The sequence below is a fragment of the Gobio gobio genome, assembly GCF_949357685.1.
Source record: "Gobio gobio genome assembly, chromosome: 25".
NCBI classification, from domain to species: Eukaryota; Metazoa; Chordata; class Actinopteri; order Cypriniformes; family Gobionidae; genus Gobio; species Gobio gobio.
In genome coordinates this window covers 34,533,314-34,552,326 of record NC_137121.1, presented here as the reverse complement: position 1 = coordinate 34,552,326, position 19,013 = coordinate 34,533,314, and the positions used below count along the sequence as shown (strand labels likewise).

At 39.8% G+C, this 19,013-nt stretch overlaps 1 protein-coding gene across 2 annotated transcripts in view; it reads left to right on the top strand.

The window, feature by feature from the left end:
• The first annotated feature begins 4,910 nt into the window (after positions 1–4,910).
• Positions 4,911–19,013, top strand: part of LOC307121991 (uncharacterized protein) — a 142,810-nt gene continuing 128,707 nt past the window's right edge. The window contains exons 1-3 of one of the 2 annotated variants that reach the window (XM_079809790.1): positions 4,911–5,135; positions 11,345–11,394; positions 17,530–17,838. In XM_079809790.1, the coding sequence (XP_079665916.1) occupies positions 5,015–5,135; positions 11,345–11,394; positions 17,530–17,838 (480 nt within the window). In that variant the 5' untranslated portion in view covers positions 4,911–5,014. The remainder of the gene's footprint in view (positions 5,136–11,344; positions 11,395–17,529; positions 17,839–19,013) is intronic. The other variant, XM_079809791.1, reaches the window with a different exon arrangement.

The following is a 19,013-nucleotide window of genomic DNA, read 5'->3' as shown; positions in this document are numbered from 1 at the left end:
CTAAAGGGCCAAACTTCTCTACAGAGCGCTAGTCACTCCTGCTCTCGCCGCCGACGACATCTTTGTCCTGTGTTGGCCACCGTAGCTTCTCTATGTGCTTTGAAAGGGAGGGGTGAGCAGTGGGTGGTTGTAATTCACAACCTCACCACTAGATGCCGCTAAAATTTACACACTGCACCTTTAAGAAGGTATTTCTACCTGATTCGAAATGATAATTTAGTTGTTGTATCCTAATTCAATCAGGTTTACATAACATAAAACAGGGGGAATGCTGTTTTAACTTAATTGAGTTACATTGACCCAATATATAATTTATAATGAAGCTCAGGACACATTCGACGCATGCGCACTACGACTGCCCCAGACCTATAGAGGGCAGTAGAGACGTGACCCATGTCAGCTACAGAGCATCTGAAGAACAAAGAAAATGGATGTGCCCGAAATCGCCCCCTATACCCATAAATATGACACTATTTAAGGGGACAGCCATTTGTAGTGGTGTCCGAAACCATAGTGGACATTATTGAGTGCCCTCATTCAATCCCACAATGCACCGCAACAACGAGTGTAGAACTGATGTATGGTCAATGGCTAGAGAATACCCACAATGCACTGTGAGAGTCGCACACAGTCCCAAAATGGCACCCTAAACCCTCACGCTCTTCAGCACCCTTCTGAAAGCTAAAATGATGAATGGGACACCCTACGGTCTCGTGGACTTAATGGACACGCGCATGCGGCAGCCATTTTAAGTCCACAAGACCGAAAGTGCATAGAAGTGTGCCATTTGGGATTCAGCCTTTATGAATTCCTGCGTCTCGCCAGATGGTGCAGCTGAATCAATCATCCATCCATTTTTCAAATCGAGCTGGTCCAGCGTAATATCATACAGGTATAAATTCCTTTTTAATTGATTCATAAATTGTTTAATTACGGTTTATACTTGCTACTTTCCATGGCAGAGTTCAAGATAAAACATTTCTGGAGCTGCCAGTTTGCTGGCCTGGATGCCAGCTGAACTTAGCCCCGCCCACAACATTTGAGGTCGGGAAGTTCGGGCTGGACTTGATCCGTTGTGGAGTAACTATGGTCGAACCAGAGAATGAAAATCCAGCCCCTCCACACACTGGCTGCGTCCGAAACCTGGAAAATGCTGCCTTCGGAGGACACATTTCAAGGCAGGAAGGCACCAAGGCACGTCCGAATCTAATGTTAGCTTCACTTCCTGTCTCCTGAGAGACCTTCATCTGATAGATTTTTGAAGGCAGCATAGATGTATCCTTCGCTGCCTTTTATATCCCACAATCCTGTGCTTTCCATTCTGGACAGTTGAGCTAGAAAAAAAAGATGACGTCTGAAAGTTGCTTTTGCTGCTCAGTTTGTGTGTAAATGTAAGTTTTTTACCAACATTTTTTACTTCTGATGTCATTTCTAGCGAGAAATTACTAATGTAGTAATGAAATATTTGTTTAGTTCTCACCAAAGCGCTCTCTGTTTTGCTGTAGATCATTAAACGGTTACACTGCATTAAACCACAGCTGCTCATTTACAATCTATGGTTAAAATACAAAGCACTTGTGCCGCGACGAGGACGAGAGACACCACTTCTACCGATGACAACAGCCGCATGTTGTAGCTGGGTCGTTCCTGTTATACAGTGACTTTTCTGTCTTTATGATTTACTTACTCATATTTTCTATAAAATGAGTCACTTAAGAAATGGCTTAAATTATAAATGTAGGTCTTCTTTATCACTTAAACAGATATAATAGGTATTAAAAATACTATTTTGTATTTTGCACACCTTTTTATTGATATATGCATTCAATTTTATCATGTCCTCAGTGCAAAGTAATCAACTTCCACAAGAACTATAAACCATGAAATGATAAAAATCTCAAAATATTTTTAGATTATGTTATAGAATAGGCTAAACTACCTCTAGTTATACATATAAATCATGTGAAACTATAGTTATTTTTGTACAATTGTCTTCATTTACTGTGTCCCTGAAGTCATCTTCCACCCTGTTAGTATGTATTTCTCGACTTCCAAAAAAGACCACAATTCCATTGAGACAATTTTCAGGAAATTACATAATTAGTTTTTCCTGCTGGAATTCAACCGTACAAAATTAAGTAAGCTTCAACTCTCACCTCTACCTTTTTTTTTAGTTTTTGAAATGTTATCCTGCTTGTCTTTTAAAGTTCCACCCTGATAGGCTCTGTTATGAAGAATGTTTGTCCGGTCAAATTTTTTTAAAAACATATCTGACATAGTTATAAAAGTTTTGTTCATCTGTAGAAGGTTAGCTAGCTAAATGTTGATCCCTCAAAGAGCTACGGCTAACTTATCTTAAAATTTTCCACCCTGTTGATTCCGCCCTGTTAGATCTATAAACCTAACAGGGTGGAAATTCTAATAGAATAAATCGTATTTAGTGTATATTGCAAATTCTATAAACACATATATGCATATATAAATATTATATATAAAACTATGTTATATAGGTGCAGTGCCACACATTACTGATGGCAAATCATGCAGGACAATGAGGGAAAACTCATCCACTGTTATGGTCTTCCACCCTGTTAGGCAATATGTATTCCGACTAGTTAAACATGTCACCATTTTGGTAGAATGCTAAAAACATTAAAATCATGTACTTTTTTACGAAGCCAAAATGTTACCGCATACCAGGAATGACCCAGCTATAGTTTCTAACTGTGTTGCTATTTGATTAGAAAAAAGAAAGACAAAAGTTAACATTGGCCTGCATGGTAGCCTAATGAGGAGCCGTCAATGGTCTTGCTTTGTAAATAAACCCTTATTGTAACAAATGATATAGTTAAACAATTACAAGAACTATATGTTAGTTCTAAGGCTGAGAACAAGTTAGAAAGAGCTTTAAAATATGGACCTTCTTGAATTATTAACTAAGCAATCCCCCATAACCACGCCCCCAACAAAGCCCCGCCCCCTCTGGTGAGTACCAGCACATTATTTTTTCCACTTCAAGCACTGCTTAGAAGTCTGTCCGAAAATCGTTTCGTGAGGTGCCTTCATGCTCAAACGTTGCCTTACAAGTCATTGTCTGATAAGGCAGCGAGGCAACAAGTCAGCTGGTTTTCGGAAGCAGCCTGTGTCTGAATTCACTCACTCGTTTTCATTCACTCCTTCAAGTGGACTATATTAGTGGAGTATAGGGAATAGTGAATAAGGGTATAGGGGACGATTTCGAACACACTAAATGTGTTTCCATTTGGCTGCTTCTTGCTTATCTGCGAATTTTGCTTCAATGAGAAATTGTGATTTGAGGTTATTTTACACATTAAGTTGCATCAAAGTGAAAATCACAATTGCAAAACAAATATACTCTCAGATAATTATTTTAGTTTATTCAGTTTAATTAACTAAAATGAGCTAAAGTCCACAATTTAACATTTTGTCACAACTTAATTTAATTGTGTTCAATCCACCTTATATATTTAAAAGTGACGTTTACTTAATTAATTTGTGTTAAAACGGCATGAATAATTTTGGTTGACATTAACTGGTTAGTGGATCTGTAATTCCCAGCATGATTTGCAAGGGACTGGATTAGGAGAGTAACTTTAGGGATTTATTGTATGTGTTTTTTCAGTAAAGGGAAAGATGTTGGTAGTTTATGTTAATGTTGAATGTTCAGTTATGCTGGACATTTAGAGTTGTTTCTGTTATTGAATTTTGTGGTTATCATTGTGCTGAAGTAGCGCTTGTATGCTATACTGACACCAGTCTTTTCTGGTTCATTATATACGTTGTGTGTAATGATGAATACAATTACTTTATTGAAAAGTAAACCTCAGTTAATGAATTACAAAATTAGGTTGGACCAACAAAAATGTAAAAAATAATGTAATAAAGTTAAGTTAAACATACAAGAGTGAATTAATTTGACCTAAACCCACTCCATTTTTATTTTGTACTCATACATTTGAATTGCTCTTAACTTGAAATATTTGACTAAGTGAATTCAGGCATTTGAATTGCTCTTTATCAGTGAATTTAACTTAAAAAGTAACTTAAACTAACTAACCCTAACTTAAATATTTTTAGTGGTGGAAACTTGGCGCTTTAACTAGCTAATTCAATAAATGCTACCTTGCTAATTGATAACACAATGCTTTGATATAATTAGCATAGCACTTGTTGAATGAGTACATCAATATAACATTTAACATATCTGTTCTCAAATAAAGCATGCTACACTTGTCACCGATTTGTTTAATTTAAGTTGGCTATACTCAAACCAATTAATTATTTTGACCGTTAGGGTTTACAGCTAAATTAAATTGTGTGTAACATTTTCTTCAGTTAAATTAAGTAAAGGGGAATGCATTCATTTTTGAGTGTATTTGCATCAAGGTGGAACAGAACTTTCATCATATAAAACAAGAAAGATGATATCAAACTTATTAAATACCTTGCTGGAGAAAGAAGGTTATATCTACTGACAGTTATGCTTCAGTAAAACCTCCACGTTGGTTGAATTCAGTTATAATGAATCATCGTAATCTATTTCATTTTAAACAAAACCAGTTATGAAGGCCTATTGAACTGATTTTTTTCACTGTACTATACAGTGGGTCACAGAATTCGCTGAAACACCGGCAATTAGAGAAATAAAATAGAAATACAATCACTTGCAAACTCAACCGCTTTATAAACCATATTCTGGAGTGCGCGTCGAGTGTGAAGTGACTGGAAGCAAAAGAGTCCAGAACGGAAGGCCTGGCAAGGGCAACTGCTTATGAAAATGTATTTTCTGGAGTTCTGTATTGGTGTACACTCTTCTAATTATATTCCATATCCCGCGCCTGCAGTGCCACAAAATGTGTTGCTTGCGTATGAAGCGTTGCGATTTGGTTGTGCCGCGTCGCGTTCAGTGAAAAGCAGCAGAGGACGCAGGCGAGTTCATCCTCTGAAGATCCTCTGACATCATCACGCGCTGAGGAATCCCTGCACTGTTAACATGACTTCCAGGAGGAATCCCGAGGCAGACCGGGAATGCTACGACCTCTCGACCGAAAATGGAGGAACACTTGATACTCAAACTATACCCGAGCGATCTGAGACACAGCCTGCAGGAACAGGTAAAGGGAGCAGGTGCCGATATAGGCTTACCTGGGACCGCTCTTTATAGGGGATGTGAAGCGTGTTGACAGGCCAGGTGTTTACATTAAAGTAGGCTACTGCTTATCTAGTCATCTTCTCTTATCTAGACACACCTCAACATAACATAAAGGTATCGCTTGAATTCACTGAACAATTTAAACATGCACAGATGAGACTAATCTCATTTGCGAGCTCTATTAATAGACTCGAGTGCTTAATGCAGCATGGCTCTGAATCTGAAGGGTATATATAACGCAGGCTGTGTCGTTATATTATAATTCATGCATCAAGAACCTTTATAATGTATGATAAAACAGTTCCATAAATAATTGTAACCTTAACTATTTTATAGAGTATAACGCATTGATATCTACCACTTGAAAATGGGTGTTGATGCATTAGACTCTTTTACATAACTATGGGTAAGTATTATAAGTTGCAATTATGCATGAGAACACACAACTGATTATAGTGTGTATAAGCATTCTTCAAAAAAGAAAAGAAAAAGCCTTGCCATAATAATTTAAAGGCACAATATGTAAGCTTTTTGGATTAAAATATCCATTTCCACAACCGATTTCCGGTTTTATTTTGTAGAAACCATGGGAACACCAAAGACGCTTTAATATATTATATGTTTTATCAGAGCAACTGTTTGGATCATTCATCGATAGAAAACTAATGATTGTTATACAGCAAAACACAGTGGCCACAGCGAGCAGAACGAATTTGTGTGTAAATCGTTTGTAAAGCCGCTCTCACGTAAATTTTTGGACTAACAAAAATGTTCGTATTTTCAAAATGTCAGTTGGTACGAAAGAAATGTACACCTGCTCCCTGCCACGTGTAAATGGTGCGTAAAACGAGTGAACGTTCTGCTCTAATTTAGGCAAACTGATGACATTGCATTTTGATGCACTATGTACCATAATAATATTTCAAGAGTTGATTTGCCCCGTCTTTTTTCTTCTTTTTTCTTTTTACTGTTCAGCGTTGGGTAATAGGCAGCGCTCGTCACTGTCACTTTTTACCAAGCCGTCCAATCACAGTGGAGGAGGGGCAGGACAAAAACTACACCGACCAATCATCCCACTTGTACACTGACTGAACAACAATAATGGAGAAGTTAATACTGCATTTTTTATATTCAGTAATATTCTTCAAAACGAGATACTAGAAACACATTACCGTCATGGATATTCTGTATCATAGCAACCAAAGTATCTCAGCTGGAAAAACGCTGCCCTTGCAAAGCGCTTTCAAGCGCCACCAGCTGGCCGTTTTCCTTCTAGTTCAATGATCAACATGCAATAAACATGAACGAACACTAAAAGAAATGCTGTTTCAACCGCGGAAAGACGTCAGAACACACCGTTTTTCCAAGTTCAAGTCCACCGACGTTAATCTACTAACTCTCCTGACTGCTTTGTCGGACAAAACAGCAGATGCGGCGATGTGATTGGTCAAACTTGCGGCGAAGGGTGAATTTAATATTTATTGCTAGGCTTATGTAGCCTGACGTCGTCATACTCAATTCTAGTCAGAATATGAGTCTGATGCTGCTCGGTTGGGCTGTGATTATGGGGCGTGTTTCAACCGAACCAGGAAAGACCTCAACTGGATAAACCTACAACCAATCAGAGCAAAGGAGCGACGCATAACGTTAGTTGTCAAATGTCAACAGAACTCAACTGCACTGTGTTGCCAAGTCCGCATGTTTTTCCATGTCCGCGGGTTGAAGCGACCCCAATTATGTGATATACAGACCCAGGAATGCAAATTTTAGCAGGCAGCCCTGCCAAAATAACACATATTCCTCCCCCCATTCAATTTTTTTCCGGAGAGAGTACGGAAAGTTATTGGGCCTGTTTTTGGCTAGTTTTGAGTAGCAATTGGGCGGGTTTTGTTGTAAAAACTTGGCAACCCTGTCTGCCCGCACGCTGGAATAAGTAAAGTTAGAAGAAAAAGATTAGTGTAAACGATCTTTGCCGGTGTTGTAAAAAAAGTATTTAAGGATACACGGAGTACTTACCAACACCATCATCATTTCTGAGAGAAATAGTGAAGGTGAATGCATATACGAACAAGTTCTCCGTTTAGGATTAGAGCAAATTCAACCCAAGCGCCTTTGATGACGTGGATGATTACGTTACTGTTTATCATCTGTCCATCATCATCTAAAGCCCGCCCTGACAATTTCATTGGTCCGAACAGTTTCTGTTCGGGCATAATTACTCCTCTACGGATCAAGTCCAGACCGAACTGCCCGAGCAACATTTTTTGTGGGCAGGGCTACGTTCGGCTGGCATCCAGGCTAAGGCTTATGGTCAATTAGTCTCTTTAGCATTTATGCAAAATACTGGAGCCAAACCTGAGAAAGGTTCCAGAAGATTCCACAGCGTTCCTGGCCATGTCATTTGGAGTTGTAACTCATGGGCGGGGATTATGCTAATTATGAATGAGCGTGCACCCTATTTACTAATGTTTGGAATTCCTTAATAAACACACGTTTAACTAACGAATCAGTGGTATACGAAGCTTTTGTGAATCTTGAAGAGAGTTTTCGTAAAGGTCGATTTTACGCGCAGATTACTCAGAATTTGCTCATATATTTATGAACGTTTCATGAATGAGGCCCAGTGAGTCTTATTGTTTAAATCTGATTTTGAATTCTTGATTTAGACCCCAATCAGGCAGAGCGCGTTTTTGAATTGATTTCGGTTGGCAGTGAGTGTTATGCACGCTGCTTATGCGTCCCTGACGCCATGCGTTTTAACCGCCTGAAGTTGAAAAAAAATCAACTCTGAGCGGAAACGCACCCGATGTCATCGCGTTTTTTTCTATTGTCCAATCGAATGAATGGAGAGGCGGGTCTTCAGTTGTGGGGACCGTTATCTTGATGAGACTGATAGGACAGCTGATTTGGGGGTTTCCTAGCAACATAAAAAAAACCGCAGCGCACTGCTATTTTCTAAATTGAAAAACGTTGACCAATAAAAGGCAGTGCAGCGCGCCTCGCATTTTCAAACCTGAGAAACGCGTTCTGTCTAGTGATGTTTCGTTCATGAATGATTCGTTCATTTTGAACGAATCTTTAATATGATTTGAGAAAAACGAGTTGTCTCAGAGAGCGATTCGTTCATTTTGTGTTGACTGCGCATGCGCTACCTCCCATATGTTCTGTACAGGAAACAGAAATGATTAGTTCATCTCTTGAGTCTCGGTTCGAGTCATTCGTTCATCAAGTCCCAGCCCCATAGGCAAGACTACGCAGTCACCGGAAACAGAAAAGATTAGTTAATCTCTTCTCGTTCAAATCGTTCGTTCAAGTCCCCATAGGCTGAGTGCAGAAAAAGCTCATCTCTCGAGTCTCGTTTTTTTGTCACGTGACAGCCGTGTTGGATACAGAAATGAGTTCATTCACAACCTTCCTTACAAACAAGTGCGTAGTTTTTTTGTTTGTTTAGTTCAGTTTTTTAGCTAGTATAATAATTTATTTTCCTATGAAGCCTGGACACATTTGGTTGTTCAGAACGGATAGGCATAACAAATGTTTATCGCACATATCTTCTGATGATTTTATAATAATAAATATATTACAACATGGTGTCAATAATATGACTGTAATGTTGTATATGTTGCGAGACACTGAACCGGGAAGCAGTCACGTTAAAAAAGAACGAACGACTTGAGAGATGAACTAATCATTTCTGTTTCCGCATTCAGCCTATGGGGACTTGAAGGAGCGACTCGAACGTGAAGACTCGAGAGATTAACTACTCTTTTCTGTTTCCGGTGACTGCATAGCCTTGCCTATGGGGCTGGGACTTGATGAATGAATGACCCGAGACTCGAGAGATGAACTAATCTTTTCTGTTTCCGGACGCATGTATTCATTTACATATGAGGCTGTCACGGTGACAAAAGAAAGAATGATTTGGCTCGGGAGGTGAGGTGAACTAACAGACTGCACACATAGCCTGAAGCAAACTCTAGCAATTAATTAATCATTCCTTTGTCAAAGTTTGGCCATGGCTGCATTAGCTTATAGTTTATTTTTTTATTGCAAAAGTACTAAATGTGTTGAAAAATGTAACATGTAACATTTTAATTCGATTCTGCTGAAATGAACGAAATGACTTGAAAAAAGATTTGTTAATTTTGCTGAACGAGATTCAAAGATCCGAACTTCCCACTACTGGTTCTGTCCGATCAGGGCCTTACCGCGACTACCATGTTTTACCATGCCTAATATCGATCTAGCTACTGCAGTGTAGGGATCGACCGATATGGATTTTTTAGTGCCGATGCCGATGCCGATACCGATTTTTTTTAGCCTTAGCTGATGACCGATACAGGCTGCCGATTTTCTTGAGCCGATATTTGGAGCCGATACTGCTTTTGCTCTCTCAATTTACATCATAAAAATTACACAATGATCAGGATGATAACAATTTAAAATGTACTATTTAAAAAAGGAACATTTATTGAACAAAAAAAAACAATATTTAACAAATAGTAAAAACAGGTGAGGTAGAAAAAGAAAAAAAAGAGTTCAGTGGTGAAAATAAATTCTGAAAATAAATATTTAAGCATAAATAAAATAATTACACTATTGCACACAACAAGTATGAACAAGCAAGCAGCATAATAAAGTGCACACTGACTATACTATACTTAATTTTAAAACTATTTACAACCTAGTCATTTAATGGTTACACTCTAAAAATGCTGTGTTAAAAATAACCCAAGTTGGGTTGAATATGGACTAACCCAGCAATTGGGTTGTTTTGACCCGGCGGTTGGGTTAAATGTTTGCTTAAAACAACCCAACCGCTGGGTTAAAACAACCCAATCGCTGGGTTAAAACAACCCAGTTGCTGGGTTAGTCCATTTTCAACCCAATTTGGGTTATTTTTAACCCAGCATTTTTTAGAGTGTAGGTGCACTTCACTTAATCTCTTGTAGAGCAACACCAGCGGTGATTCAGGAAAAAATCTCCCAATGCTCCACGTGAAACTTTAGTCTTTCGACCTTTTACCATCGTGTCAATTCTCAATTGATTTTGATCAATATGCGCGAGAGAGGGAGAGCAAGACAGTTTGAAGACGGTGAGAGCTGCCCTGTGGACGCCTGTCTGTAAATAATGCAGGGAAAAAAATATCGGTGAACGCAGCAGCCTTGTATCGGCCGATGCCGATACACGTAAAAATTGCAAATATCCGCCCGATATATCGGCCGGCCGATATATCGGTCTAACACTACTGCAGTGTGAACAAGTGTCTCATAGTCGCCGCCGAGTGAAGTAGAATGATATAACTATCAACATACTGAAATGAAATGAATATGATTAAACAGTTACCCCACGTACGCCTGAGCGGAAGAAGCGGAAGCAGAAGAATAAAAGCTCTGCGAAATCAAGGCGTCATGAAGCTACGCCTTTGTTTTTAATAAGGGTGCTTTCATACAGGTTTGGTGCGCACACGGGTTCGATTGACGTCAGAGTTCAATTCGTTCGGATGATGAACTCTGGTGCGCACCTGCGAACCGTACCCGCTTAAAAAAAGGTGGTCTGGGGTTCGGTTCATGTCAACTCCGGTACTGTTCCCTGCTGATGTGAACGCAATCATACTAAATCGCGGAAGTGAACCGCTATTAATGACGTATGGTTTGATAAAAATGTGTGTTTGTGTCTGTTTCACTAATTTTCCTGGCGAGCGTGACTGACGTTCTGCAAGCAGAGAGCTGTAGATCTCATTTCTGCTCATCTTCAGCGTTCTTTAGAGCATTTGCAGTACATTCGCGGCAGACGCAAGTGCCATTACGTACTGAAGCTTCAAAAACAAAAATATAAAAGTGAGTTTCGGACCCAAATAATATAATATGAACACAGTCCAAACGGGGCAGGGGAAGGGGGGAGCAATCGAACACTGGTTGAGACTCTGTGAAAGCACCCTAAGCGACCGCTAGTGGCGAAAAATGACATATTGTGGCTTTAAATGTCTGATAAAGCAAGACTGGAGTAGCTGTAGCTCAGTTAACCTGCAAAATACTTTCTCTGTTGGAACATTTAAACATCTCCAAATGTGTCTATTTTACATTGCCACTTAGCAGTTTTATTTCTTGAGTCTCGTTTACTGCTTTCTTGAGTGTTGTAATGAGTATATCGATTTGTGTTTTCATCTAGATGCCAGTTCCTTGGACCAAGATAGACCTGCATTTGCAGTCGAGGAAAAGGTAAGCTCAACAGACACAAGAATTGACATGTCTAAAAAAATGCTACATACACTTTAACACAAAAAAAAAGCAGAATAACATAATAAGTTCCTCTTTCCGACACCACAACCTATGGCTTATGTTTGTTTTGTTGCATGTGCAGACCATTTCAACAGCGGATGAACCTCTAAACATGGTTTTCTGAGTGTTAAAAACAATGATTTCCTGAAAGTAAACGGACAATATCAAAACCTACACTGTAAAAAAGGCCAAGAAATGTCAAAATATGCTTCACGTAGTAACAACCAAATTAATTGTATTAGTTAAAAGTCCAAAATATGATTTAATATGACATCCTTTAATATGAAACACTCTTACTACGTCGGGTTAGATCAACAAAAGTATAATGGATAAGATCTGGTAGAAATCGCTGCACATTTTCACTTTTTACAGTGTATAATCGTTTGTCTCTGAAGATTATACATTTATTCTGAAAGAGTCAATAACTCCTTGGGCTAAATGAGCATTGATTGAGGATTATGGTGCATGAATAATGTTCTCTTTCCACAAACATTATCAGATTTGATGCATCACAGTCAGTTTTATGGTGATATGACTTCATTAAGCAGTTGCTTGGCTCATAAAGACAGATGCAGTCAGTTGCAGCTTTTTGCTACTTACTTGCTTATGTTCTTTTCAGGGATGTGCATACATTTAGTGTTATCTACACTCGATAAAAATATGTTTGTCCCAAACGTGCTATATCTACAGTTAAGTGTTAAAAAGTCAACCTGTCCCTGCAGTCGCGTGAGTAATGGTGCCTGTTTTAGCCGAGCATTGCTCGTGTTATAAATATCTGTGTTCACCAATTGCTTGTTAATACGGAATTCCTTCCTCCAGTCTTCAGGGAATTCCTCAGCTTGAGCTTTCTGAGCTTTAATACTAGCACAGCCCTGTCCTGGTTGTTTATGTATGCCCTGGACGTTTATCCTGTAAGGTAGTTCTTGTTTGTGAACTCATGTCATTTCCTCTTGCCGCTCTTTGCTGAATGAACCCCGTAGTATTCAGACGCTGTTGTGGATATCACGTATCAGTAGATGGAAATGGACACACCAGAGCTAGAACTGGATTAACTAAAGTGTCCACAGCAGCTGCAGACTGGACATTGTGACACATTTTTTCAGAGCCTTGTCATTATGGTATAACAACGGGTCTAATTTCTCTGTTTATTGCTTAAAGTGCCCCTATTATGCTATATTAAAGTTTCCTAATTTTGTTTTGGAGGTCTCCTACAACAGGTTTACATGCATCAAAGGTCATAATTTCTCATAATACACTGAACAAAAATGCAAGTTTTGTTTTTGCCCCCATTTTTCATGAGTTGAACTCAAAGATCTAAACTTTTTCTATGTACACAAAAAGGCCTATTTCTCTCAAATATTGTTCACAAATCTGTCTAAACCGCTGTTAGTGAGCACTTTTCCTTTGCCAAGATAATCCATCCACCTCACAGGTGTGGCATATCAAGATGCTGATTAGACAGCGTGATTATTGAACAGGTGTGCCTCATGCTGCGTTCACACCAAACGTGAATAGAGAAAATTCGCTTCTACCGCGTCTAGTTGGATGCTTGAACATTTTGAATCCACAGCGAATTGGACGCGCGTATAAATCGAGTGTTTGAAGCGAAATAGACACTCCAGGAGAAATGTCATAAAACACCACTCTGCCTCTTTTCATTTTCATAAAAAATATATATGAAACATTAATAGCCACACAAATGTGGTTCAGGCAACAACGCACTACATTATCTTCACTGCATGTATATTTAAATATCCTAAAAAAAATAAGTCATGAAACTTCTCTTTCCCCTCAGTCAAAACGATTTGGCAGACAACAAATGATAGATTCATGACACCAAAGATCGCCCGTTAGATCCACACAAGACGCACCACTACAGAGACATCAGAGCCAGCGGCAGACGGCAGAAGGACTGGCCGAGGAAAGGCTGCTCTCGCCGGGGTTAATGAGCGCTGAGCGTCCGCTGATCGCCTGGATCTCACAACTCCAAAAACACAAGATACATTTTTTTAAATAGGTGCTCTCTTTATAAATAAACCACAGATTTAAGCTTCAAACAACTACATTCTCACCTGAAAAAGTCTTACAGTTTACATTTACATTTATGCATTTGGCAGACGCTTTTATCCAAAGCGACTTACATTGCATTCGAGGTACACATTAAACATTTTTGTAAGTTCTTGCTTTCCCTGGGAATCGAACCCATGACCTTGGCGTTGCTAGTGCCATGCTCTACTTTTTGAGCTACAGGAAAGCTTAAAACTAAATTTTGTGACACAATAACAGTAGTATTTTTAAATTATGCAGGTTTCTCATCACGTCACTTTACCACGTGACAGCAGCAAGCAGGCTCCTGATTGTTTAACATGGCGCGAATAAACGGCAAAGTTCAGATTTTTCAACTCGGGCGTCAGACGCGAATTCGCTTCAAACGCGCGAATGCACAAAAAGCACTGACTGGACGCGCGAATGAGGCGGAATCACGTCCATCAGGACCTCCAGACGCGCGTCAACGCGCCTTTCCATTGACTTAACATGGAAATCACTCGCTCCAGACACTCTATTTGTGTTTGGTGTGAATGCAGCATCAGGCTGGCCACAATAAAAGGTGCACTCTAAAATGAACAGTTTTATCACACAGCACAATGCCACAGATATCGCTAGTTTTGAGGGAGCGTGCAATTGGCATTCTGACTGCAGGAATGTACACCAGAACTGTTGCCCGTGAATTGAATGTTCATTTCTCTAACATAAGCCGTCTCCAAAGGCGTTTCAGATAATTTGGCAGTACAACCAGCCTCACAACTGCAGACGTGTAACCACACCAGCCCAGGACCTCCACAGCCAGCATCTTCACCTCCAAGATCATCTGAGACCAGCCACCCGGACAGCTGCTGAAACAATCGGTTTGCATAACCAAAGAATTTCTGCACAAACTGTCAGCAACCGTCTCAGGGAAGGTCATCTGCATGCTTGTCGTCCTCATCGAGGTCTCGACCTGACTGCAGTTCGTCATCGTAACTGACTTGAGTGGGCAAATGCTCACATTCGATGGCGTCTGGCACTTTGGAGAGGTGTTCTCTTCACGAATGAATCACTGTACAGGGCCGATGGCAGACAGCGTGTATGGTATCGTGTGGGTGAGCGGTTTTGCTGATGTATGGGAGGAGAGTATTTAAATGAATCACGCAAGGTGATTTTACTAAAGCTGCGCTTCCACCGCAGGAACTTTCCCCAGGAACTAGGGACTTTGGGGTGGTACTCGACCACAGAAACTATGGGTCTAAATGAAGTTCCGGGTAAAAGGTAAAAATGTCCCCCTCAGAAAGTCCCTGGTCGCGAGGTAGTACTTTTTCAAAGTTCAGGAAATTTTGGGGGTGGGATTTGGACTCTGAACATGCTGATTGGTTGAGCTCACGCAGCATTTTATTTCAACCGGCATTGTTAAAAGTCTGTTGTGGTGCATGCAGGAAGAGTTGTTTGTTATTCAAATCAACAATGGAGTTTAAAAAATACGACAGATGGACCGACTACGAGGTTCAAGCTTTATTAAGCATAAATACATGATTAAGTCATGTGGTTATACTGTTAAAACAGTGTGTATTATAACAGCTTGCCCCACAGACATCTATTATAAGTGCTCATAAATATGTTTTGTTTTGTTTGATGCTGTCAATAGAGCTTAAGTTAATATTCAACCTGGACGATTCCTTTATGTTTTCCTTCTCTGTATAATTAAAATAAGTGAGACAAAGCAATGTTTAGTCTTGATTTCATTCACACAGATTTCATATCAAAGCCTGTTATCCCAATACCGAATCTTCAGCTTAATTAGATTCCTGTCAAATTTAACAGTGGACTTAGGTCATTGCACAAGTATTCGGAAACATCACATGCTTTACATTTTCTTCAGTCCAAGACGAATCAGTCATTGTCCAGACAGGGCCAAAGTACAAGCGGCCACATGCGCACAGTGTTTCTTAATTAATTGCAAAAGGCTTGGATTACACATCCGACCATTATGTGTAGGAAAACAATTCCTAGCCAGTTACCAATCCATGTGTAATGAATACCCATTGGATCTGACTGTTTAAACCAACTTGAATGGGGGGCATTTTACTGAGACATTCTTGTCTAATGAAAGACATGACATGCCAGTGGAAATGGAGTCAAGAACAGCTGTGACATGTGGAAAGCATGCTGGGATTTTTTAATGTGACATCTCATTGAAGGAAGCTACACCACTAGTCTGGTTGATTTCCAGTTTTCGGTTTCTGGCATATGAGAAAAAGCTAAAACATTTTGGATGAGGGTTTGTTTCAGAACGGAATGGATGTGCGAATAAAAATGTACCTAATTTTTTACCCAAAAAAAGAAAATTCGTTACATGAAGTGTAGCACTGAAATATACATGGCCACCACTGAGGTCTTAATGAACATGACCGCTGCTATAAATGACACAAAGCCCACTGGGATTTCTCTTTCCAAATGAAGTGTAGTGGAGGTTGAGTATGGACTGAAGTCTGACAGATGAACTGTGGTTAATGGCCACTTCCAGAGAGGTCTCATCTCCACTGGGCCGTGTACGCGCATCAGCAGGTGACTAAAACAGCCACTGCACTTGTCAAACTGTCACATTACAGGCTAATGAAGAGTAATCATGCTGGCGTTGAGTGAAATGTTATTCCTCAGCTAAAGGGTATTTGTGCTTGTCAACCCGTTTTAGATTAGCGCAAAAAACGGCACATGATGCTGTTACGGGGACGATAAGAGGAAGTTAGTGCGGTAATGTTTGTTTAATGATGGTTTGGTGTGACTTGAGCAATAAATATGCCAGAATGTGTAACAGGGTTGCATTTTTCGATTAAATTAAGCTATCACTCAGTAAAGGCTAGACAGTTTGCTAAACCAAATGTGGGTTTGTAGTTATTGATAAACATATATTTCATATATATGCCATGATTTTATGGAATGTTGCTTTTTTTAATTGGGAGAAATCATGAGGTACATGATGTTTCCTGTAATTTAGGGTGTGCTCACAACAGGTTTGGTTTGATTGAAATGAACTCTGGTGCGATTTCTCTGTTAGTGTGGTTCATTTGAATAAGTGTGAACGCCATCCGAACCCTGGCGTGCGCCAGACAAGCTGACACAGATACATTTTCAGTGGTCTCGGTCGGCTTCCAAATGAACTCAGTGCAGTTCGACTGAAATATGAATGCAACAGGGGTGGACTGGGGCTAATAAGTGGCCCTGGACTTTCTGGCACAGAGCGGCCCATCACAGTTTTATGTATTTTCTTAGAAAAGGGAAATTACTGAAGAAAGCCTGGAAACAGATAAACATTCACTCTTATCTTCTGTCTGATGGGCTGAAAATTGCTACTTTGATGTTTCTTTGATTTTTCAATGTACATTTATGAAATGCACTTTCTGTAAAGCTGCTTTGAAACGATGTGTATTGTGAAAAGCGCTATACAAATAAATTTGAATTGAATTGAATTGAATTGAAAGTTTCTATGTGCAAATTGAGAAAATCAATAGAGACATTAGTAACAGTATTGATATCAGTGATACTGGCCTTCATTCATAAAAAGATGCCATTAAACAAACATTTAAAATATACTGTATTTATGTTGTTTCTGCATTAATTTGGAGATTCAATATCAAATTATTACAATATAAAAAATATAATAAACTGTAATGTTATGTGCGATTAATCGCAATTAATTACAGAAAAATGTCATTTTAATTTTGAATTTTTTAATAAGCACTAAAAATGTATTAAAAAAACTAAAGGTTAACAGAGGATTGTAATTGTAGTGTTGGTTGCTTTAAGTTGGTTAAATTAAAACCAATTAATATTTTTAATAAGCAGATTTTTCAGGTCACCTGACCAAGCATTTTCTATAGTTTGTGAGCAGCTCTTACTTGAATGCAGAATGAATTTCTGTGAACTGTAGGCCAGTGATTTATGATATGGAAATAAACTGCACATTGACATATCAAGTGATTTGATTTAACATTTTGAATGAACTGACAGATCTAAAAATGAAACTCTTTTCTGTGTTTTTAGGAGTCTGAGTTTTCGACGCACGAGTTCATTCCATCGTCTTCGCTCACTTTAGGTTCAGAGCAGCACATTTGTGAGGGGTTAAAACATCTGAAGACCTCCTGGCCGGCACCAGCTCTGGCCTTCACCGATGAGTCCACAGCCAGTCACAGTCAGGGGCGGGATCCTACTGAAGAGGAAGCTGAGCAGATCGTGAAGAACGAGGGCTTTGATCGTGAAGAACTACAGCAAGGTCATGAGAATCGCATGGCACAGAGAAGCTATGATCTAGAGGAAAGAACGCCAGCCGTTGTGGTGACACAACCAGATGAGGTGAGTGGAGACCATGCCATGTCTTCTCAGGAACACTCCGTCTTGTGTCCTTGTCACAGTGCAATTAATCATTGAAGTACTGGGTAATATTAATTAAAGGGGTACTTCAGCGCTGGAAAGATGAATGTGTGTTTAAATTGGGTCATTTATGTAGTAGAAATGTGAAATTATTTTAGAAGTTGGTGCCTTCTAGACTGAGAAAAGCTCCCAGAATGCACTTGCTTCACTGGCCTAAAAGGCCACTCCCAAGCCACGCCTACCGGTTACATCACTTGCACCTTCCCATTTGTCATTGTATCGTTTTGTTGTTGTGTTTTCATGAACCCGCCCCTGAATTGGTGCTAATTTTAAACCGAAACTAAAATGAGCATGGCCGAACGTCATTTATTCACGGCCGCATTGTCAGTCATTCACGGTGAGTGTCCTGTCTGGCGCATTTTCAGTTCATGCCTATGGAAGCTTAACTTTCATAGGAATTCATTAAAAAACACTCCATTATGAATGTCTGTGTGGCCGTCTGTGTCTTACATTCTGTGAGTGAGATCCCACCCCTATGGGCGGGTTGAAAACATGCAGAACTAGCTCCTACTACTGGCTGTAGTCTCTAGCCTCTGGCCAAAAAAGCCTCAGATGACGGCAAATGACGATATTTGCGTCAGAGGCTTTTTTCCAGACATAAAATACATAAATCTCTCGTCTCAGGGGGACATGACGGGGGGGAAGCACGATCATTCGAATATACTACCGGGTTTCTACCATAGACCGTTAAAAAATATGGACGGCGCGACTTCATTGACTTCCGCTTACCATAGTTGAAGCTTTCGGAGGCCCGTACACGGCGCTGACATCTTGGGACCGAGTCTGCGCAGTAGCGATCTCGGGACCGGAGTTGCGCAGTCGAGAGCAGGAAATTGAGGCGCGATTATCAAAAGCCCGCCCACACTCTCGCAGATGCAGAACAATTCATTATGTTGGTGTGAAATAAACAGTTATGGCAATGTAGAAATGAAAGCTAAAGCTCCAATCTCCTCCCCAAAATCCCGAAAAAAGTATTTTATTGCCTCAGTGACAACTTCCCTCAGAGAAGCCGTCAATCTCAGCTGTCAATCATGACGTCACACCCCCCGTTTTTATAGCATCAAATAACTCACTAAAACGATCGAGGCGCGGAGGCT